Raw genomic sequence first — 24,152 nt, forward strand, 5'->3', positions numbered from 1 at the left:
TTATTATTTTATACACGCATATATAAACCCTAAAGTGAAGTCGCTCAGTCATTCGACTCTTTGTGACCCCATGGACTGTAGCCTACGAGGTTCCTCCAGCCATGGAATTTCCCAGGCAAGAATACTGGAGTGGGTTGCCATTTCCTTCTCAAACACACATATATAAATTGTCCTAAAAAGTTCCTTTAACTGGATGCAGTCTGTTTACATGGATCTTCAGGATCTGTGAGGTTTTGTTTTTGTTTTTTTTGCTGCCTTTAACGTCACTGAAATATTCATTCCTTGCCTGCCCAAGGCCCATCTCTGACTTTCCAAGAAGACAGCCCTAACTGGTTCCTTTCAGCATCACTAGCCTCCCACCTTCCCACTCAGCCCTGGACGCAGGGAGTGGACGAGCGCGGCCTCTGGCTGACTGGCTGCTGCCCTCTAGGCTCGGGCCAGCTAGGGAGGGGCCAGGCCTCTTTGAAGGGGGTTAAAGTCCTTCTTTGTGTGAATGGCCTTTGAGGGAGCGGAGGGAGGGCCAGCCGTGACCTCACAGTCTTCTGTCAGGAGACTCAGAAGGAATTTGTCCAGCTTGAGCCAGGGCGCAGGAAACTGCCTGGAAAAAGAGGCAGTTCTGAGCGGGGAACGTGTGAAGCGGGCACTCTGGGCAGGGTAAGCCGAGTCTGCTGACCTAACGTACTGTCCTTTGCTTTCTGATCTCCAAGGAGAGGGTTCCCTCGTGAGGCCAGAGTCTTTATGGAGGAGGGACTCAGGGTGGGGACTGTGGCGCTGTGCTGTGGACGCCTTTCCTGCTGGAGAGAGTGGGCAGCCGGGCTTGGACAGGAGACTTGCTTCTTTTCTGACTCATCTTGTCAGACTTCCAGCTTTCATGCTGATGCGCAGAGCCGGAGCTCCGCAGTACACATATAGAGCGGGCAAAGGTGCACACCTCCTCCTTGCCAGCTAATGCTTTGAAGATGGTGCTTGAGTGTGTGCATGTGCATGTGTGTGTGTATCCCCTTTTCCACATCAGAACCAAGTGGCCCACGAGCCCTGGTGACTGCTTCTCTTATTATTTAACCTACAAGCCCACGTTGTAGAAGTGCCACATTCATAGAGTGACTTGAGGCTTTGTGGGGGAACACGTATGCCCGTCTGTTGTGAGACCCAGGGCTATATGAAGAAAACTGCAGCAGCTCTCTTCCTAAGTACAGGACTCAGCTGTGGACGAAGAGTTAATCTCGAAAGCCTCTGGCACCATTTTCTCCTGGCTTTGAGTTCACACAGTGGATTTTTTGCCGGGTCCACGGTGGAGCCCAGCTTTTGCTCTCTGCCATTACTGGTTGGCCAGGCCTGAATCCAAGATCCCGAACTATTTTAAAACTAAGAAGGACACAGCTAAGTTATACAGGACTGAAGCCAGGGACTTGCTTTCAGCAGAATCAGTTACCCTAGAAATTTCAGGCTGCGGGAGCCAAGTTCACTCTGTGGCCTTGACCTTGCTTTATTCTGGAGGTGGGGGAATGTTCTATAAGATAGTTTCACAGTGAAAAGGGTCTTTGGTGGGAAGAGCATCTGAGGACTCCTTGATACAAAGCTTGGACTGTATCCCATCAAGGAAGAGGCAAAACTTGCCTTTCTTGGAGCTGAAATAAGGCATCTCGCCTCATTCAGGAGAAATCTCCCAGTGCTTCTCAATCCCTTTGGTAGGGAATGGGTCTCCAAGTGACTGAAGAAAATAAGCTTTTCACCAGCAGCTGCAGAAGAGGCAACAGCTTCTTTCCTCGCCTCCTCCCATCACACCCTCATCACACACACACTCTTTCATTTCTTTCAGAGAGAGCCCAAGCTGTAAATGTGTTCATCAAACCACACCTTAACATCTTCCAGATGTGCCGCCTGACATCTGAGCCACTGACTTTTCAGCAGGGTGAAGGGGATGCTATTAATAGGGCAGGCTGCAGTGGTGGGGAGACTCCCCTTACATTACAAAGGGACCACTTCTTTATCAGGATTGCCAGCGAGTCAAGACATAGCCCAGGCTTGTTTCCAGTGGAAGGGGGGGTCCAGAAATGTTTTCATGCTGTACTCTGCAAGCCTGGACCTGAGACCTGAGACCTGAGCCAGAGAGAATAGCAGGAGGGTGATTGCTAAGTTGACCAAGACCATAGAAGCTCTCAGAAAGAAAAGCTGAGCCTGTAGGAACAGAAAGCTCTTTTTAGGACTGTCAGAGTCACATTTAGCCATAATGGCTTCATAGCAGGAGGTGGGGGGGGGGGCACAGCAGGAAACCCCAGAGGCATTGTTAGTGTTGGCCCCCTCTATTAGGGGTCATGTCATTATCCCTGGGCCCATCCAGTCTAAATTTAGCTGTAAGTACCCCGGAATGCTGGGGGTCCTAAATCTGCCTCTTGTCAGCCAGGAGCTGGGTCTCTGGCCTCCCTGGGGAGTGGCCCGCCTCCTGGCTTCCCACGGTCAACACCAGCCTTTGGTGTTGCAGGCCGGAAGACGCTCTGCTGGGGTGGGGTGGGGGGAGAGGAAGTTCTGCCTGGGACTGGAATGCCGTCCAGGTTAACTCCGGGGTCGCTCCCCTCCACTTCCTGGCCCAGAAGCCTGGAGCCCAACCTGGAAGCAAGCCATCCTCGGACATTCCCACTCCCTGTACCTTCACAGAGTGGGTGGAAGGGGCCACTCAGAGTCCCAGCGGCTTCCCTGCTGGGGGTGGGGGTGGGAGGGGAGGTGCAGGCCAGCTCCTGAGGAACCCTGGTGCTCCCAGCTTCCTTCATCCATTCTTCTCAGCCTGCCCCATCTGCCACCTTGAACAGACCAGGCGGTTTCTTTCTAGTTACTGTTGGCGCACTCTCTCCACTTGTCTCTGCTATCTGTATGTGAATCTGTCCTCTCTCTCTCTCCAAGGCTGCAGCTCCCTGCTGCAGCGTGGGGAGCACTCCAGAGCCTGAGGGTCCTCCCAGGGCCCCGGCACAGGGCTTGTCACTCTTTAGGTTCTCAGGACACGCCGCAGGGATCCACTGTTACCTCTTCAGCCTCTGTGCTCCCCTTCCATGCTCCTTGGGTTCCCTTGGTCTTCGGTCTGTCTCCCCCAGACCTCCCGACTGTGGCGCCACCCCATGCCTCCAAGGCTGAACAACTTTAGCAGACCTGGGTGGACATCTTACCAGTGTCTGGGCATCATCCCTCTGCCAGATCGCATCCTCTCCTCCCATTTGCCGTCCTGATGGAAACTTTGACCAGAAAATAAAGAGTCCTGAATAAACCATTAAAGTCAGCCGCTCATGGCCTATGGAACACAGCAGATGTGCCCTGTGTCTTAAAAACTCGACTTAGGAAAGAGAGGGAGGACAAGAAAAGGAAACAGAGATGCCCTCTGGTTTCACAGCTATGATGAAGTTTTTCTTCGTACTGTGCCCCTCTTCCTAGGCCAAGAACGAGTTCATATTTTTGGTGGAACTTAAAAATAACTAGATTAAAGGATCAGGTCACTTACTACCTGGGGAAACGTGTTTCTACTTTAAATATCGTGGCTTCAGTAGGAAGTAATCTGGGTTATTCAGAGCAGAGACACCTGCTTGTGGAGCGGGCGCCTGATGTTTGAGTGAATTTGGGTCACACGGTGCATTTAGGCTAGGCGCCTGGGAAGCTGGTGACAGACATCGTTAAGAGTAGGATGTTGTGTTAGTCGCTCAGTCGTGTCCAACTCTTTGCGACCCCACGGACTGTAGCCTGCCAGGCTCCTCTGTCCATGGGATTGTCTAGGCAAGAATACTGGAGTGGGTTGCTGCTCCCTTTTCCGGGGGATCTTCCCAACCCAGGGATCGAACCCAGGTCTTCTGCATTGCAGGTGGGTTCTTTACCGTCTGAGCCACCAGGGAAGCCCGAGAGTAGGGTAGACTTGGGAAGTGAGGAGAAGCATCTGCTTCTCACTTGACCTTGTAGCAAAGGACACCTTTCTGGCGTCCTCCTGGGCCCAGCCAGATCTGCTAAGGAAAATGCATTTCCTTCACAAGTTCTTTCTGTGCCTGATGCCCCCGGCCACAGGCCCAGGTGTCCGGGAAGAAAGAGCACAGAGTCATCCGTGACCTAAGCTGAGCAGGCCTCGGGGCGCTGATGTGTTTTCCTAGCATCTCACCTGTGCTGCTAACTCTGGTGCTAGGGAGAAGTCGCAGCCTTGTCCACTGCCATGACTGGGATGTGGGATTTCAAATTCTGCCTCTGGATGTCATCAGAGGAAGCAGAGGACCAGCCTCAGAGGCCAGATCCCCAGGCTGAGCAGGAGGTCCGCATCCCCAACTCTAGCCAGAGGGTCCTGCAGGTAGAGCAGAAGATAGGAGCTGAAACTAGGTCTTGAGGGCATCTGGTTGGTTTTGAAAGGGGTCCTCGACTTGTGAAGCCAAGTTGTATACTGTGACTTCTAGAGATTCAGGTGTGCAAACCATCAGCCCGAGAGTCACGCAAATGATCTTCAGATCCATACACTTTCATACGACTTCCCTTGTCATTTTGGAAGCTTCCAGTCATGTAGAATATCTTTTGAGGTACTGGGATAGAATTCAGAAGGACTGACCTTCCTTCAGGTCCTGGCTGTGCCATTTATTAGCCAGGGCATCCTGGGACAATCTCTCTAAACCTCTTTTTTTTTTTTTTAATTTTTACTTTTTTAAAGTATGGAAGTATGATAACACATTTACATGAGACTTAGAGAACACAGAACAAGGTTACATATAGTCCAGTATGTGCGTGTGTGCAGTCTCTAGAGTCGTGTGTGACCCTGTGGACTGTAGCCCGCCAGGCTTCTCTGTCCATGGGATCCTCCAGGCAAGAGTACTGGAGTGGGTCGCCAGGCCCTCCTCCAGGGGATCCTGGAATCTCCATCTCTTTTGTCTCCTGCATTGGCAGATGGGTTCTTTACCACTAGCACCACCTGGGAATTAGTTGGGAGTTTTAATATCAAACTCTCAAAATAATAGGATGAATATACAGAGAAGTAGAAGGATATATAGTACACTTGATCTAAACCTTTTATTCTCCCCTTAATTATGCCAATTAGCACAAGCCTCAGGGGCCCTTGGGAGTTAAAGGGAGCTAAACTCCTGGAGGAGAGCAGGTGCCTATGGAACGTGGGATTTCTGATTAGATCCTGGCTGACCATTGTTGGCGTATGTGCTCCAGATTAGGGTGTCTGCTCCTGGAATGTAATTTAAGCTAACTTCAGACACACACACACAGCTATTTTATATTGTGTCTGCCTGAGTATTTTAAAGTAAATTGTAGACATCCTGACCAGCTGTTAGCTATTCTGGGAAACCAGGAGGCCAGCAGGGCAGGCAGATATTACATGCCAGATTGTTAGGTCTCCACCTAGAGGTGGTGGTCCCCCTCCACCTGCGGCAATTCGATCCTTGGGTCGGGAAGATTCCCTGGAGGAGCAATGGCAACCCACTCCAGTATTCTTGCCTGAGGAGTCCCATGGACAGAGAAGCCTGACAAGCTACCGTCCACGGGGGTCGAAAAGAGAACTGAGTGACTGAGCACACACCTACACATGCATAGTCTATTTCAGAAAAGACTTAACAGTCCATTTAATGAACGTTCATTTTATCTGAATTTGGAGCAGGCTCACCTTATCTGAAGCATGGAGAAAATTCTGGTCTTACTTATCTTCAAAGGGAGCAGTGAGTATTTATTGGTTTAAACATGACATCATTTAATGACGTCAAACCCAGACTCCTGCCATATCCTTGCACAGAGGGGTTCCTAGGCGACTTCCACTCACCTGATACAATTACGTGGTGCTTTGATCACATCAGGCCATCCAGCACAAAGGTAAATTCTGCCTGCTGAGACAGAACTCAGGAATTCGCTCTTTGGTTATAATTGTTCCTTAACGTTATAAAAACTCAGGAACTCTGAGGCAGAATTGTAAGCCAGCAATGCAGAGTTGTTTATCTCTTTAAGGACTTCTGCCCTGATTAGGGTTTAGAACTCTGCTCCCTGAGGTAGATAGAATCAAGTCTCAGGAAGAATTTTCTGAATTTGTGGAAAGGGGCTGAGGCCTCGTGTGACTAAGAGGAAGGAGAGCCTCTTTCCTGTTTATACTCCACAGTGTCTAGATTTTTGTGGACAGTATTGGAAAGCCATCACCTCAGATTACACTGAAACTCCAAATTTGCCTGTAATTAGCATTTTTAAAATGTCTGACACATCTCAGACATAATTGGCGAGACTCATTATTTCCAACTCAAGGCTAAAATTGTTTTGTTTTTGATATTGCAAAAATGTACTGTCAAATGATGTTCTCAAGATATTTAACCTTTTGAATTGGGACAGTTGTTGCTAGTTCAGAATATATCCTTGGAAAAAGGATAGAGTTTTTAAAGTTCTTAAAAAAAAAAAAAAGCTGTAGGGCATCTGCTCCTTCATTATCCAACATGAGAACCATGAAGCATCCAGGAGAAGGGGATGATGCTGACAAAGTGTTCCTGGGGATGCTGTGGAGACAGGCTCAGTCACTCCAATCTCTGTGATCAGCAACAAGAGGTTAATATAGGCAAGTGTTTCACTTCATCTGACCAGACTAAGTAAACCCCAAAATAGGTTTATGACTTCCTAGGAAGTATGGGAAATCCAGTTTTTGTTAAGAAAAGGGTGTTGTCTCCTGGAACTTATTGTTGCTGCTAATTTCATCATGGCCCTACAAAATAAGCCTCCTGCATTTTAAATGAATGAATCCATGACTAACTGAACTACAGAATTAATTATATGCCTTTCTGCTTCTTTCAATATCACAGTGTCCCTTTTCTTGTCATGTCAACTATTGGAAAGTGTTTTCTGTTTTAGTAGAGCAATATTTTTCACCATATTTCAGTCCCAGCAGCTTCCTATTTTCCTACCTATTTTCCCTCCCCAAAGCCAAAGGGATAGAAGGAAAGCTCTACTTACTCCCATGAAAATATTAGCAGTGAATCATTGGCCAAATGAAGCCATAGGTGGGAGCATCATGGGCATTCTGATTTTCACCATAGCAGTACTGTGTCTCTTTTTGTTGCTCAGCTTCCATGGAGTAGGCTAATTTTGACCTAGGTTTTCTTGACATTTGAATGGCAGCCAATAAGTTTCACGGATTCAAATTTCCTGTAATTCTTAAATGACGTAGAAGTTACTGATAATCACTTTAACAGAAGAATGTTTAATTAATGTTCTTTAAAGGACAGCAGCAGTTGTCTTTGTCATATCTTTTTAGTTCATTCTAAAGGGTGGCTCAGTTGTAAAGAATCTGCCTGTTAATGCAGGAGATACAGGTTTGATCCCTGGGTCGGGACGATCTCCTCTAGGAGAAAATGGCAACCCCCTCCAGTATTCTTGTCTTGGAGAATCCCATGGACAGAGGAACCTGAAGGGCTACAGTCCATGGGGTCACAAAGAGTCAGATAGGACTGAGTGAGTGAGCACACATGCTAAGATAAAACAGCCACTAGTTAATGGTGGTCCCAAATAAAATTAAAGATAGTAGAGATTATAAATCTTAAGTATCAGACTTTGACAAAGACCAGATCAAGACTGGAAGGTCCTTTGAGACCAGAAGATTTTGACAAAGAAGGAATATTTATTATTATTATCTATTATTGATGAAGGAATATATATTACTTGATTGATTAAGTGTAAAGAAGAAGGTGGGAAACAGTGAAGGAGGCCCTCCTCAGTTCATGGATAACCTTCCAGTTCATGATTGACCATGAGAGTTTCTCAATATTCTGACAGCAAGGCAGAGCACATAGCATGAACTTCCATGTTTTTCTAGATATTATGAACAGATCCATAATCATTGACTTTTCTTGAAAGAATTTTGAAATTAATCCCCTGAGGATTATCCTAGGTGGTGTTTTAATAGTATGTTCTAAGTCTTTAATAATGTTTAAATAAAGGAAAATTATACAACATTGCAATTTGCACTGTATTATATCAATAATACAAGGTACCCTCTAGACCTAAGACATGAAACAGAGCTGACAAAAGTATTAGTGAAATACTTGAGGGGAACTCAGATTAAGCTCACAACTTACCGCTGAATTTTCTGAGATAAACCAGAGACCTTTGGTATGAAAAACAAATCATCCTAGAGTTTGAAAATTAATCTTAACTAATGCCAAATAAACTGACATGCAATAGATAACTAATGAAAAATATGATGCATTTAAAAACATTAAAAAAGGTACAGTTTTATTATTTAACCACAAAATTGGAGCTGTCACATATAAGGCATTTTAGGAACTAGATGGGAGGTGCTGTTGTCTAGCTTTTCAAAGCAACATTCACTCCTTAACTAAGGAGCATTGTTTTGATGTTGTTCCAGGGAACAGAACTGTGTGAGTCAGTGGCTTTGGTCCTGTGTTTATAATGCACATGGTCAATTACAGCCATGCAGTGGGATACTGTAGCTCTCAAGGGGCCGTTGAAGAGATTTACTGTTTTCCAGTATTTTATTTTGGAAAAATTTTCCTCAAAGTTTCCTGTCTACAGAAAAATTGCATTACATCTGGCAGAGAATCATGTTTTCAAGATTGGTTCCTGCAAAAGGGCCTTCTTCTTTATATTTGGGGACGTTACAAATAGTTCTATTAACATTTCTGCAGAAATCTGCCATGAAATATTTTGAAAAGTTCTCGTATGATTGATACTTAATCTCTTCCACTTCAGAAATTATTTGAGCAATGTCATCAGATGATCCAAATCCCAGTTTACTTTTAAATGTAAAAATGGAACTAGCATTTAGTGAAAAATTTCTTGACACCAGGTAAGCAAAATGGAATCTGTAAAATTAAGAAAGTTTAGGTACTTGTTACTGTAACAAAATGAATATATGAAGGTCTTTTTAGAAGAGAAACCTCTATTCAAAAGATTCTGCCATTGTTGTTACGTTTTCCTTCCAGTTTATTATCAGCTCATGTCTCAGGTTCACATCCATAAGCAATGAGGTCGCTAACCCTGATTTCTGTTTTCTCTTTATTCCAGAAGCCTCCCGAGCTTTCTGAGGATGATACCCGGCTAAAACACGAGAGAGACAACTGTAGTGCCAAATCCCTGGAGTCTATCACCAGCTCTCTTCCCCCAGATCACAAAAACATGGAAATTGAGGTCTCTGTTGCAGAATGTAAGAGTGTTCCCGGAATCACCTCGACTCCACATTCCATGGACCACCCCTCCCCTTTCTACTCAACCCCCCACAATGGCCTCCTTGCTGATCACCACGAATCTCTGGATAATGACGTGGCCAGAGAGATCCGGTATCTAGACGAGGTGCTGGAGGCCAACTGCTGTGATTCTGTTGTGGACGGAACCTACAACGGCACATCCTCCCCGGAGCCTGGAGCAGCCATCTTGGCGGGAAGCCCAAGCCCGCCCGCCCCCGCGGCTGTCCAGCCGGAAGCCACCGAGAGGGCAGCTGGCAGACAGGCTCCTCCCCACCTTGAGCTCCGTCAAAGCGACTCTGACACCATGGCCGAGGGCAGAAGAGCCAACGGCCACCCCCCTGAGCAGCCCCGAGACGTACTGGGGGACAGCCTGCAGGTGCCCGTGAGCCCCAGCTCCTCCACCAGCTCGCGGTGCTCCTCCCGGGACGGGGAGATGACGCTCACCACGCTCAAGAAGGAAGCCAAGTTCGAGCTGCGTGCCTTCCATGAGGACAAGAAGCCCTCCAAGCTCTTCGAGGACGACGAGAGTGAGAAAGAACAGTACCGCGTCAGGAAAGTGAGGCCTTCGGAAGAGATGCTGGAGCTGGAAAAGGAGAGGCGGGAACTCATCCGGAGTCAGGCCGTGAAGAAGAACCCCGGCATTGCCGCAAAATGGTGGAACCCTCCTCAGGAGAAGACCATCGAGGAGCAACTGGATGAGGAACATCTGGAGTCTCACAAAAAGTACAAGGAGCGCAAGGAGAGGAGGGCGCAGCAGGAGCAACTGCTGATGCAACATCAGCAGCAGCCCCCGCCGCAGCTCTGCACGGCCCCCGCCTCCTCACGGGACCGGCCCGGTGTGACCGACCACCCGAAGGAGGACATCGTCACGGAGCAGATAGACTTCTCCGCGGCGCGCAAACAGTTCCAGCAGATGGAGAATTCCAGGCAGACCGCGGCCAGGGGCCAGAGTACACCCAGGCTCTTCTCCATCAAGCCCTTCTACAAACCTCTGGGGTCCATCAACTCAGATAAGACACTGACCATCTCCAGACCAGCTTCTGTCGGGGCACCTCCGGAAGACTCCTCAGCAGCCAAGGGGCAGAAAGCCCACTGTGCCCCAGAGAGTCAGTCTTCTGGAGGAGGGGGCCAGGGCAGCACAGCTCCCCAGGGAAAGGAAGGGCCGTACAGTGAGCCCTCCAAACGCGGGCCCTTATCCAAACTGTGGGCAGAGGATGGTGAGTTCACGAGTGCTCGGGCCGTCCTCACCGTGGTCAAGGACGACGACCCTGGGATCTTGGATCAGTTTTCAAGGTCAGTCAATGTCTCTTTGACTCAAGAGGAACTGGACTCTGGTTTGGACGAGCTGTCGGTGAGATCCCAGGATACCACCGTCCTGGAGACCCTGTCCAATGACTTCAGCATGGACAACATCAGTGACAGTGGGGCCTCCAATGAGACAACCAATGCCCTGCAGGAGAATTCACTGGCCGATTTTTCTCTGCCCCAGACTCCCCAGACTGACAACCCCTCAGAGGGCCGAGGAGAAGGGGTCTCCAAGTCATTCAGTGATCAGGGTTTCTATTCCCCTTTGTCCACACTGGGAGACTCTCCGTCGGTTGATGACCCCTTGGAATATCAGGCTGGTCTCCTGGTGCAGAATGCCATTCAACAAGCCATCGCCGAGCAAGTGGACAGAGCTGGGTCTGAAACCACCAAGGGCGGAGCAGAACAACAGGGACCTCAAGCAAGTCAAGAGAAAGCTGGCCCTAGGGCTCCCAGCTCAGAGAAGCCTCAGAGCATGTTTGAACCACCTCAGGTGTCCTCCCCTGTTCAAGAGAAAAGGGATGTATTGCCAAAGATTCTGTCTACTGAAGACAGGGCACTCAGGGAAAGGGGGCCCTCCCAGCCACTGCCGGCGGTACAGCCCAGTGGCCCAATAAACATGGAGGAGACCAGACAGGAAGGGAGCTACTTCAGCAAGTACTCGGAAGCGGCTGAGTTAAGAAGCACAGCCTCGCTCCTGGCCACTCAAGAGTCTGATGTAATGGTTGGGCCCTTCAAGCTGAGGTCCAGGAAGCAGCGGACTTTGTCCATGATTGAAGAAGAAATCCGAGCAGCCCAGGAAAGGGAAGAGGAGCTGAAGCGGCAGAGACAAGTCTTGCAGATTACCCAGAGCCCCAAGGCAAAGAACGCCCCATCACTGCCCTCCCGAACGTCGTGCTACAAAACAGCTCCAGGTAAGTGAAGTGTCGCAGCCCAGAGACAGATGCTGCAGAAATCGGTGTTGTTGGTTCCAGCTAACAGCGTTCTATGTGGAGCCACCTCTATGTGTGGCTAGCTCAGTGTCAGGGAGACACTGGTTCGGGGATTCCAGTGTTCAGAGACACACAATGGGGATGTCAGAGCGTCTTCTGGAAGAATCTTGAGCCTGGATGGTGTTCGCCATTTTCCAGAGGGTGTAATGGCTCCTTTCTTGTCCTTCTGCTCTGGTCTTCGTGTAATATGGAGAATTGTTCTCTGTTTATTGTTCTCTCTTGGTTGAGCTAGGCTGTGTGTGGTGCTGACCTAGGGTCAACTGTTGTGTGGACTGTGTTGATATCAGTAACTTGACCCTCGGTATCTGCAGTTAAATCAAGCATATCTGGTTTGGGAATGTCTTCTCCTAGCCCCCTCTGGATGCTGAGTCTCTTCCCAGCAATGACAGTTATGGGTTGGTATTGCAGATTGACCCATAGAAGATGTTTCTGTCCATCTTCTGTATAATGGGATTTGTTTTTCTTTAAATCACCATAAAGCAATTACTTAGGAATCAAGGTCATCACATCTATTTGTGTTCTGTGACCCTTTTGGAGAAGTTGAGTTCTCTATGTAAAAGACAAGCCTCTAATCTCCTCCCATTGCTTGGACAGTTCCCTATCTTGAATATTTTGTATAGATGGTTGATGTTAATTTCATTGATAGCTATTGTTACTACCGTTAGAGATAACAGTGTGACCAGTAATTTTTATTTCCCATTTGGATATGATGTTACTTGGGGAACTGCACATCCTGCCACAGAGAAGGGCTGCTCAAAGTGTGGTCTGAGCTCATTTATGACTATTCTTGGTCCATGATAAGATCAGTCCAGACATTGGTAAAGAGTTTGAAAACTCTTGGAGCAATTTGATATTATCTTCAAATCCAAGTGCAGGATTTTGTATTTTTTAAAAAGTATTGATCCATAGTGGATTGGGCAGAAAAACTATTCCTTCACTGGAGAGAATTTCAGAAGTGCTGCCTTACTGTATAATTACTGTATTTAGCTTGGTCTATCCAGACCTTGGGCTTCCTGCATAGCTCAGTCGGTAAAGAATCTGCCTGCACTGCTTGAGACCTGGGTTTGATTTCTGGGTTGGGAAAATCCCCTGGAGAAGGAAATGGCAACCCACTCCAGTGTTCTTGCTTGGAAAATCCCAAGGACATAGGAGGCTGGCAGGCTACAGTCCATAGGGTCGTAAGAGTCGTACACAACTTAGCGCTATCTTTCTCCTTTTCTTCTTCTTCTTCCACACCTTAATCCCATCTTGATTCCTTAATCAAGATCAAATCTATAATGACACAAGTTAACTCTTTCCATGTTAAGCTTTAAATTTTGAAACAATCTCAAAGCTAAAGAAAAGTCCCCTAGTGAAGTACCAACATCGTTTTTATTCAGAAATATTTACGAGTAAGTTGCCAACATGATGCTCGATCACCCCCATTTTTATAGAATGTCCCTCAGTTTGGGTTTGTCAGATATTTTCTCATGATTAATTTCAGGTTATGCATCTTTGGTAGGAATACCACAGAGCTGATGCTTATTCTTCTCACAGAATTCAATCAGGTAGTACGTTGTGTCAAGTTTGTCCCATTATAGGGACAGATGTTAACTTTTTTCGCTTAATACTAATTTTGATGGCTTGATTTGAGGGAGTGTTTGCCAGGCTTCTACACAGTAAAGTTACTTTTTCTTTTTGTGATTAACAAGTATTCTGTGGGGAAATACTTTGGTGCTGTGTATGTAATCTTCATCCCTCTCCATAATAGATGGTCTTGTGGACTCCTGTTATATTTAGTAGGTTGTAATCCATTTCTGTTATTATTTTTATCCTTGATTGTTCAAATATAGTTCACAGGGGCCCTTTCAAGCTAACTTCAGTGTCCTTTTGACATGTCTCCATTATTCTTTGGGCATATCTTTACTTTCTGGTGCTGCAAAATGTTCCAGTCTCATCTTAAACTTTCCTAACCCTGAAATCAGCCCTTTCAATAGAGAGCACTAGTTCTTGTTAGTGGAGAATGGTGGTATTTAGAATGTGGTATTTTTAGTGGTATTTAGAAACCAAGATCTGAGTGCTTGGTGTGCTCACTGCTATTGGATAGGCACTGCTCCCAGGCACTCTCAATGGTCAGAATTCTATCTGTTGATCTATCAATTAATCAATCTACCTACCTACCTATCTTACCTATCTATCTACCTACTGAAAACCATGACCTCACCCTGATACCTTTAATTTTAATCTAATACCATTTTCTTTCTTCGCAGATTTGTAATCTTCTCCTTGGCAACAAGATACCTGGTTCCTATTAGCCTTCATATATTTATTATTTGATCAGTTTCCCCCTATGGAACCAATCTACTGTTTTCCTCACCAAACATAGACTCCAACGTCACTTTTTAGGTAGCCACTGCTGTCCCCTGCACATCCCTCACCCATCTTGGATTCCAGCACCCTATACTGGGTCACCCGTCTCCCTGCCCACCTTGCTCTGGCTCCCGCACCCCACGCTGGGCCACTGTGGCTCCTCCCCCACTCCTTGCAGAAACCTGTCTCTGTCAGCCCCACCTAATGGCTTTTGAACTAAATTGTTCAGGAAGGAAAGGGGAGGGAGCAGGAAGAGGGATACATGGTGACTCTCTCCTGATATGTTTTTTAATTCCTTCAGGTTACAGGGTAATAGGCAACTGAGTGAGTGAGTGAGGCAAAGAAGACTTTCAGGGGAGGTTTTTTTTGGTCTCTGCTTACTGGTGACTTGCTGGCTTTCCCCAAAGGTCCTTACTTGTCCAGTTCACTTCAAATTCTTGTGGGCTGGCTTGGCACAGAGATGGTAGTTGGGCATTCTATATGGTATCCTGGAAAAAGCTTTGGTACCACTTGAATTCAGCCCAATCTGGGGAGCCTACCCTCACAAGAGTGTGATTGTAAAGGACCTCCATAAGAGTCTGCAGTCTCACTAATGGAGGAAGTCTTTGCAGGCATCTCAGCAACTTCTGCTCACATGGCAGGCAGATTCCATGGCTCTCTGATCAGTTACAGCTGTTCCACTTACCTAGAACCTTCTCTGCATTGCATATGCTCAGTGATATTTTCAGTTTTCCCCTCTCCACCTCTTAATGGAACCCCTTACCCTATTGCTCCCATATTTTTCTAGCACACAAACAAAAATTAAGACATTTCAATACTTTCCTGACCTGCTGTGGTTTGTCAGGCTTCCCGCCAGACTTTAAACAAGACAGAATCCTAATGTATGCCCTGGGCAGCCCCATATTGATTTTCTTGTACTTTCCCCTATGCTAATGTTAATCTCCTCCCCCCATATTCCATCCCTGCAGGGTTGATTCCTGCTCCTTTAGTAAGATGGTAATTCATCCCTGCAAGCCTGCTTGGGTCTGATTGTCACACTGAGCACAGTCATGATAATGACCTGTTTTGCAGCTCATTTCTTCATGTTTATCTCTAGAACATTGAAAGTAGGTGGCAGGACTTCCCAGAATTACAACACGGATTGAAAGAACCTGAATGCAAAAGGCGATTTTTTTTCTATCCATGCCTGGAAATGTTTAGATGATTGTTTGGCCAGCCAGCTTCTTAATTCGTGATCAGGAAGGAGGCTGACACATCACTCTGAGCCACCAAACTGGACCATTCATGGTCAGGATCAGAACTGTTGGCTCCAGTTTGGTTTTGTGAATGGAGATGTTGCTGAGTCCCTACTCTACTACTCCGTGTTTCATGCCATTAGAGGTGATTCAGCCAGTTCATTGCATGACTCATAGTGACAATTTGATATTAAGTGATGAAAAATACACTTTTTAACATCTCCTATGCTGGTGACATGTTGGAATCCTAAAATCTTAAGGCAAGTAAAATTCACTGAGAGCCAAAATGTGATAAGGAAAGAAAAGTGCTTTCCAAATATTTCCCAGGTGTTGAAAAGATACTTGTTATTGCATTTGGTTCTCTTGCCTTTTGAGACTGGAAGATGATGGGATTCTGTTTTCAAAAGTATGTAATGATCTTCAAAGACGAATTATTAGGAGAAATTTTACGGAAATTTAATCTCACTGGTTCTTATGTGATTTTTTTGTTTAAAGCTTTTTTTTTTTTTTAATGTGGACCATTTTCAAGTCTTTTGAATTTGTTGCAGTATTGTTTCTGTGTTGGGGGTGGTGGGGGGGTTGGCCATGAGGCCTATAGAATCTAGCTCCCCAAACTGGGGATGGAGCTCCCACCCCCTGCACTGGAAGTCAAAGTCTTAACCACTGGACTACTAGGAAGGTCCCTCTTGTGGGATTTTTAAGGGAAGAAGAGTTTAAATAGGGTTTGTGTGGCATTTATTCATACAGAAATGAAAAAGGCAGGTAAAGTCTCCACCCTCAGGGAACTTAGTTCAGTAATAGAAGCATCCAACAAAGATAGGTGTTTGATCACAGAGAAACGTGGAGACCTGTGTTAGCGTGGGGCAAGGAAGACCACCTTAGGGGGAGGGTAACGAAAGTCTGCCTTTCTCTAGAAACTATCATCTAAGCTTTGAACTGAAGGCGTAGAAGTTGGGTTCAGGGAATTGGAGAGGATGTTCCAGTCACAAGTTAGGGCCTTTAGAGAGGCCCCAAAGGAAGAGCACGTTTGAGGTGCTTAAATAAAGTTAGGGTGGGTTAAAGGAAGAGATATAAAACAAAACAAAAGAAAGTTGATTTGGAGCCAGACAGTGAAGAGCTATGTGAATCATGTTAAAGGTTTTAGATTTTACACTTTATCTTGTGGTCAGTGGGAAGCCAGGGAGGATTTTTCAAAGGGGTGATTATCTCCACATCACTAAAGCTATCCTGCCTTCATCCGGGAATTGATGGATTTTAAAAATCATTCAGCTTTCCTGAGTCTGTCCCACTGGCTTCTTTTCTACGTAGGTCTAAAGGCCTGCCGCCTTTTTGACGAGTGCCCTGGATTATGAGAGAAGCCATGCTTCCAAGATGTGGTATGGTACTTAGAGAATAAAGGAAGCTCTTCAGCAGGTACTGGAGCCTGATTTGAAGGTGTAACCCCCACACTGCCGTAAAACACCCTTGAGGAATGAGTTTGGGAGGGAAACCCAAACATTTTACTCAAATTACAATCAAGACCTTTTCATAGGAAGGGTGTCAACAGACAGTTTTCTCTTTAGGGCTGTGTCTATTATTAGATATCCTGGTTTCACTTCCCAGTTCTTGGCAGGCCAGAGAAACCCAGTTAGTTAGGTGATGATTAGCATAGTTTTTTGAACTAGTTTGCATTTTCATGCCAGGTGTTGAATTGATTTACTAAGTCAGACAGTTTACCCAGTGGGACATTCTGGATAGCGGTCAAGGCAAAGATCTGAATATTGAGTCCCATAACTTGTCTGTTGAGGTCTTTTAATATGTGGAAAGATGTAATAGTTATACATCTTACAAAAATAAGATCTCCAAGGGTTTTTGACTTCTGTGGTCAGTTTGAATTAAGATTGCATGTGTGATTATCATTATATTAAGTTTTTGGACTGGGTATTTTTCTTTTCCCTTCATTATCTTCCACTGTCACAAAGAAAAAGTCTGAGGTAGAAAAAAATATTTACATCAGCACAGTATTCACGCAGCAGAGCTTGGTGGCCTTGTTCCACGATAAATAGAGCTGGATTAGGTTGAGTCTTAGTTGTTGTTCAGTTGTGAAGTCATGTCTCTTTGCAACCCCGTAGAGTACAGTGCTCCCGGCTCCCCTGTCCATCACTGTCTCCTGGAGTTGCTCAAATTCATGTCCATTGGGTTGGTGATGCTATCTAACCATCTCATCCTCTGCCGCCCTCTCTTCTCCTCCTGCTCTCAATCTTTCCCAGCATCAGAGTCTTTTCCAATGAATTGACTCTACACGTCAGGTGGCCAGAGTATTGGAGCTTCAGCATCAGTCTTTCCACTGACTATTCAGGGTTGATTTCCTTTAGGATTGACTCATTTGATCTCCTTGTATGACTCTCACTTGAGATGCCCCCAGTCCTCCACAGAGTGGAAGACCTGGTGTGGGTGACTGATGGAGGTATTCCCTCCCAGGTCCAGCTAAGAGGGCTGTCCTTCAGGAATGCCTAGCGTTTCCCTGGCCTGCTGGCAGGTACAGATTGTGCCACTTGCAGGGGCCCAGCTGACTGTGTAAAGGTTCTTTTTTTGTTTTCTTTTACAATTTTATTTGTTTATTTGACCATGTCACCAGGCATGTGGGATCTTAACTCCCCAACTAGGGATCAAACTCATGTCCCCTGCAGTGGAAGTGCCTTAACCTCTGGACTTTCAGGGAAGTCCTTGTGTAAAGGTTCTAAAGCTGAATGTGGTGTCCTACAGACAGTTATATCTACCAACATGTTCCCTGAACATTAGCTGGTGACACAAGCCTAATCATGGTAGCTACAACTCACCAAGACCTTAACATTGAGTACTATTCTAATTTCTTCATACACAGTTTACTCCTTTTCATTTCCACATTTAATCCTCCCAACAGCCCTCTAAGATAGAATCCAAATTATCCAAACTCTTGAGAGTATATTCCATATTTTTCCAGATATAGTCCACAGTTTTCTTATTTTAGAAAGGCTGGAAAGTGTACATACTATTACTTAGAAAAGCAGTTCAATGAATGTAAATAGTATTTAACATACCCAATAAGGTCCAGGGCAACAGTTGTCTTCAAATTTGATTTCTGTTGTGAAATTTAGGAAGAGTTAGTTCTATTAAGTGGAATCAGTAAAGACCAAGAAGAAGCTCATACTGGTTCACATCAGGTTTTGTTGCCAAAGAAGTTATGATAAAATTTTGTTTTTAGAGCTTTTTGGTGGGGTGGGGGCGGGGAGGAGGTTGGAATTGTCCCTTAAGAGATCATGAACCTGTAGTATTATTCCCTTTTCAGTAACAAAGCCCAGAGAGATTAGGCCACTTGCCTGAGGTCACCCAGCTGGCAAGTGGAAAAGCCAGGTTCAAGCTCAGGCTTGTTTGACTTCAAAGGCCATAGTCTTTGTACACCATTTCTCGCCCTCTGCTGGACCTGCTCGTCTGCCTCTGAGGTCTATGAGGTGCGTGATAACAGCCCCTCTCTCCACTCAAGTCTCCCTCTACCCTCTCCCAGCCTCAGGGCTAGCCCCTGCTTTCTCTTGGGTCCTCCTCCTCCTGCTTTTTGGAACCACAATTGCTCTGGAGTCCTCTGCTCCCAGTGGTCTAGGTGGATGAATTTTCTTGCAGAGGCCATGAGACAGTGCTACCCTAGTGACATAGGATGGTTCCTTTGTGCTTTCAGAACTTAATTCCAGTGCTTCAAGTTACAGTAGGGAAAACTGCTGGTACTGTCCCAAGATCTAAGCAGAAGGCCGAGGGACTAACCGTCCACGTCAGCCATCTAGCCTGGCTGCGCTTATGAGTTCTTCCTGAACGTTTATGCCCAGGAGGAAACTCAGTCATTCACTCCAGAGAGAGGCTCATTGCCTGAAAGGAATGGGAACTCAAGCAAGGAATCTATTTCTTAATCTGAGGATGAGTGGGAATAAGTGTTCATGCCATTGCCTGAACACTTCTGGCAGAGTGGGGCCAGAGCTGACCAAATTCATTTACTAGTGTTCATTGAACACCATGTCTGCTCTCTGCTTTTGTTCCCTTTTGCTCTTTAAGATAAGATTGTTCCTTTTGTCTTGAACCAGAAACTCTTTATATTTTATGTATCTGAACTTAGCAAATAGGTTCATTTAAAAAAAAATGCATGCTATTTGTAAGGAATTGGTAAGAAAGTTTAGATCAAAATAGTGTTTGGCAAGGGATGAAGGTATGCGATGAAATCAGGACTTCTCAAGTTACAGAATTCAAAGTTCTTTTTGGACATTGCCTTCAGTGGTTTAAAAAGGCCACTGCCACGGTTAAACCCATCAGCCTCACTTCTGAGAAGATATAGTTTCTGGTCTTTCTTCTGTGACAAGCCTGTGGTCGTGGCTTCTGGATCGTAGAACTTTGGAAAAGAACAACACTTCCTACCACTCCCATCTGCAACAGGTTCTGCTGTCACCGCTGATTGTGCTGGGTCTTCTGGTATACCCAGGGTTGTGTGGGTTGTCCCCTGTCTTGCTGGGGACACCACGTGGTGGTCCTTTTCCTGAGTCTGGCTACTCTGTGCTCCAAGTTAGGAGAGCTGCTTCCAAAAATTCAGACTCCGTCACATGCAAATCAATATGCAGTCATGAGCTGAGAATGAAGAGATGAATCAAAGGACCTAATTCTTGTAAAATTCCTGCTGTAATGCCTCATAAGAAATGTGAGCTAAATTTCATCTAAGCCAGGCCTGGGAGCAAGATAGCCATCATGATTGTTGGCATTTAGGGCAGGGTATGACAGTCTTGTGCTAACCGTGGCGACTTGCCATGTGCTTCCATAGGGAGACTGGCATTTCAGATCCAGTTCATCTTTGTGAATAAACTTACTACTTACAGGGTGGAGGACCAGGGACAGTCATGGGAAGTGTATGCAGGACAGGCCATTAGAGCCCTGGGGAATACATCCTTATCACCTGTAATGGTATTTTATTTCTCATGGCCTTGGTAAACATCAAAGGTTTCCCCAAAAGTTGTACGCATCTGACATCACATTGTTCTCAGTCCATCTTTTATTTCTCATTACTCAAATATAAATTCATGCTAAAGATGGGCAAGGAGAATTATGTGCTTAAATGTGACAGTCATTTCCCTGGATTCATCTCTAAAGTTTAAATCCTGATTCCGCTTCTTGTTAGCTGTGTAACTTACTTACTTCACCATCTCAGTTTCTTCACCAGTAAAATGGGAATAAAATAGCATCAGCCTCATCAACAAGTTAATATAGTCAGTGCACAAAAGGCTTCCCATTAGGGTTATTATTATTTTTGTTGTTATTGCAGTTTTTGTTATGTTTTAGGAAAAGACTTAGGAAACTTTTAGCAGAGTTACTTAAGAGTTATTCAGTAGCTATTGGAAGCCTGACATAAATGGCACAGCATGCTTTCTAAAATTGCTTTCTAGTCCTGAGAAGTATTCATTGTTACTTCCTTAGAATTAGTTTCTCTCATAACATCTGAGTTCACAATTAGCTTTCGATAGTCACCTGTGATTTCAAAAACAAAGGCCATTATTAAGGGTGTTGGTTGAGAATGAAATTACAAATCACTGTGAAAATATTTTCTTTTAGAGGGTGGGGGTGATCTTCTTCATAGAGCCAGGCTTACCATTTTGGTAGAAATGTGTTTAGCCAGAAGATCTTGGTCCAGGAATTGCTACTTACCATGATTTTCATTCTTACTAGTTTAGTTAAATTTTTTCCTTTTTTTTGGTCTTAAACTATATTTGCCCTGGAGATGCAAAACTCTTTTCTTCTCCAGTTTTCATTTTTGAGCTCTGTTCAGAGAAATGGCAACTCATCCCTCCTTACCTTGAAGTAGTAATATTTGGAAGTTTCTGAGACTTGTGTCAGCAGGTTGGGATATTTCTCATTTCTGAGCTAGACTTACAGTCTGAAGATCCATATCATCGCATTCTCCCACTCCTGGGGCCTTCAAAGGAGGAGATGAGAGGAGCAAGGGTGTGTGGGTCACAGCTGGAACCATACAAGCCCGTGGGATTCAACAGGCAGGATATTCCCTTGTAATGGGAGGAAATGGAATTGCAAAACGTTAAGTCCGGACTCCTTTCTTTTCTGGCGATCTGCGAGTCATTTAGATGTTTGCAAGCGCACCCCAAGGCCCCGTGAAGAAAGGAGATCATTGAAGGAGGCTTGGGCCAAGGCATGTTATTTGGTGGGCGTCTTTGTTCGGTTTGGTTTTTAAATAAGAGTGGGTGATGGCTTTCTCTTTTCTTTTGAGAAATGTAGAAACAAAGGATCTTTGATTTTTAAGATGTCAGCTGCCATGTATATAGAATATAATACTCACCAGGATGCTAATGTTTGACCGAAATAATTTTCTAAACTTTAGGAATCCACCCTCTTGGCTTCATAGAAGTTAGTCCTCTTCCTGAAGAGGGAGGGTGTGGGCCATCAGGAAAGGCAGCAACTGTGTACCCAGGACATGCAGCCTCCACTCTGGTTCCCTTGAGTGGGAGGAATTGTGGGGTTTTCTCTCTTCCCCCATCAGCACAGGGAAATCCATCTGTTTGCAAAAGCCAGAAGCGAGTCAAAGTGTGGCTCGCTCTCTCTGGACCAGAAAGTGTCTTAACTGTTTATAATAAACAGGAAACACAAATTCATGGTTCCTGGTTTTTTCTTCCACTCATCATGGGAGACAGCATTTATGAATTGGGAGTGAAATTCTGCTGCTCGCTCTGCTCCTCAGTCTGTCTCCCATGTCACGCAGACAAGACCAGTGCTTCTCTGAGGCCCCCAGGAGGGGTTAGCCCAGGGGTTCCCCTAGGCCTGTGCTGCCTGGTGAGACACAAGAACGTCTGGATATGCCTAATCCATGAAGGTTAAAGCCTTAACTTTATCTACTCTTGTTAGCATGGGTAGTAATACCTAAAGGAGAAAAATTCTGGCATGTTGTATAATTTAAAATTAATTCATGCTTATTGCAGAAAAAGCTTGGAGAACAAGGAATAAAGGTAAAACTGATTTGTAATCCTAACCACTACCTGTCTAATTATTCTCATGCACTTAGGTGCATGGAAGATAACATTAGGTCTATATGTGTGTTAGTCTACGATTGCTGTAGCAAATCACAAATATAGTGACTTAACAGGGCTTCCCGGATAGCACTAGTGGTAAAGAATCCACCTGCCAATGCTGGAGATGCAAGAGTTGGTTTTCAATCCCTGGGTCTGGAAGATGCCCTGGAGTAGGAAATAGCAACGTGCTGCAGTATTCTTGCCTGGAAAATTCCATGGACAGAGGAGCTTGGCAGGCTACTATCCATGGGGCCACAGAGAGTCAGACAAGACTGAACACAGCACAGCACATAGTTACTTAAGACACATTTATCTTATAGTTCTCGAGGTCAGAAATCTGAAATGTGTTAGCTGTGGACTGAGTTTTGCCCCCCTCAAGTTGTTGAGGGCCTGAACCCTGATGTGATGGTAGTTGGAGACAGGATTCACCCTTGTGAATAATTAGAGTTAGATGAGGTCCTGAGGGTGAGGCCCCTCATGATGGTATTAGTGCCCTTATACAGAAACACCAGAGAGCCCCTTCTCTCGCTGTGATGTGTGGTCACAGCAGGAAGGTTAGCCATCTGCACGATAGGAGGGATACTGTCACTAGAACCTGAGCATGCTGGTACCCGTGCTGATCTCACACTTCCAGCCTCCAGAAGGATGAGAAAATCATTTCTGCTGTTAAAGCCACAAAATCTGTGGTATTATGTTTTAGCATTTCAAACAGATTAAAATATAGTCATTCTGGGGTGCAGTCAAGATGTTGGTGGGGCTGTGTTCTTTCTAGAGGCTCTTAGGGAGAACCATTATCCTCCCTGTTCCAGTTCTGCAGGTTGCCTGCATTCCTTGGCTTGTGACCTCTTCCTTCATCTTCAAAGCCAGCCACATAGCATCTTCAGATCTCATTCTCTGATCCTCCTCCATCACTTTTATGAGGACCCTTGTGATTACATCTCACCAAACTGAATAATCTGGAATAGTCTTCCCATCTCAAAGTCCTTAACTTAATCACACCTTCAAAATCCTTTTGCCATGTAAAGTAATATATTCACAAGTTTGGGAAATTAGGGCTTGGATATGCTTGTGGAAGCCTTTATTCTGCCCACCATAGGCTGTTCATCTTACCCTGATTTAGTTTTTACTATTTGTCATGTATGCACTTATTATTTTTAAACTTTTACACAGCTAATAAGTAATGAACTAGGATTTAAACCAGGCAGTCCAGCTGTAGAGCCTGCACACTTAAACCCCTGCAGTATTTCTGCTTTTGTAATCTGCTTTTTCTCTTAATGTATTTTGAGTATCTTCCCATGACTGTAACTATTCCTTTAAATTTGAGAGACTAAAACATGATTTATTATGGCTAAATAATACTCCAACATCTGAATAAGCCATAACTAATTTAACCCTTGTGCCATAGTTAGATGCTTTTGTTGTTCCGCATATGTAAACAAAGAAACAAGCAGTAATAAAAGTTCTTATACATAAGCTTTGTGCCCATATTTAATTATTAGCTGAACTTGTGCCTACAATTGGTGGTAAATGGTTAACTAGTATAGAATAGTAATTTCCAAAACTGTTTTCCTTGAGATGTTAATAGGGATTGTATGAAATGAGGTTCTCTAATTAAATAAATTTGAGAAGTCCTGTACACCCATCCTTAAAACTAGGGATTCACAATCATATTAGCACTAAAACTTCAGAGAAGTCCTCTGGTAAAGAAAAATCTATCTTGTTTTATCTTTAAAACTTTCTTTAGTTTGAGTATGTCTCAAATTTATTTGACCAATGACTTTATGACTGTTTGCAGCATGAGCACTGTCTTACAAAGCTAAGGTAATAGGTCATGATTTTAGAAACACAGCTTTGGCATCATCCTGCCAAGTGAAGCTGCTTACCCTCAAACACCTTTAAATGCTGAAATCTAAAATTACTCTAGATGGAATAGTTTGGACAAAATCATGTGTATGATGTAAACTTGAAAACATTTTCTACCCTCCACTCCGAATTGCAATCTAGCTTTTTTTTTTTTTC

The 24,152-nt window shown here is 45.0% G+C and overlaps 1 protein-coding gene across 7 annotated transcripts in view; it reads left to right on the forward strand.

Moving 5' to 3' along the window:
- The window catches only part of PALM2AKAP2 (PALM2 and AKAP2 fusion), a 492,701-nt gene that overhangs the window by 449,254 nt on the left and 19,295 nt on the right, over window positions 1–24,152 (forward strand). For 6 of the 7 annotated variants that reach the window (XM_043453110.1, XM_043453108.1, XM_043453111.1 and 3 more), the window contains one exon: window positions 9,010–11,407. In XM_043453110.1, the coding sequence (XP_043309045.1) occupies window positions 9,010–11,407 (2,398 nt within the window). Of the gene's footprint in view, window positions 1–507; window positions 655–9,009; window positions 11,408–24,152 lie in introns of those variants that run through there. The other variant, XM_043453112.1, reaches the window with a different exon arrangement.

Source organism: Cervus canadensis, chromosome 30 (genome assembly GCF_019320065.1).
Source record: "Cervus canadensis isolate Bull #8, Minnesota chromosome 30, ASM1932006v1, whole genome shotgun sequence".
NCBI classification, from domain to species: Eukaryota; Metazoa; Chordata; class Mammalia; order Artiodactyla; family Cervidae; genus Cervus; species Cervus canadensis.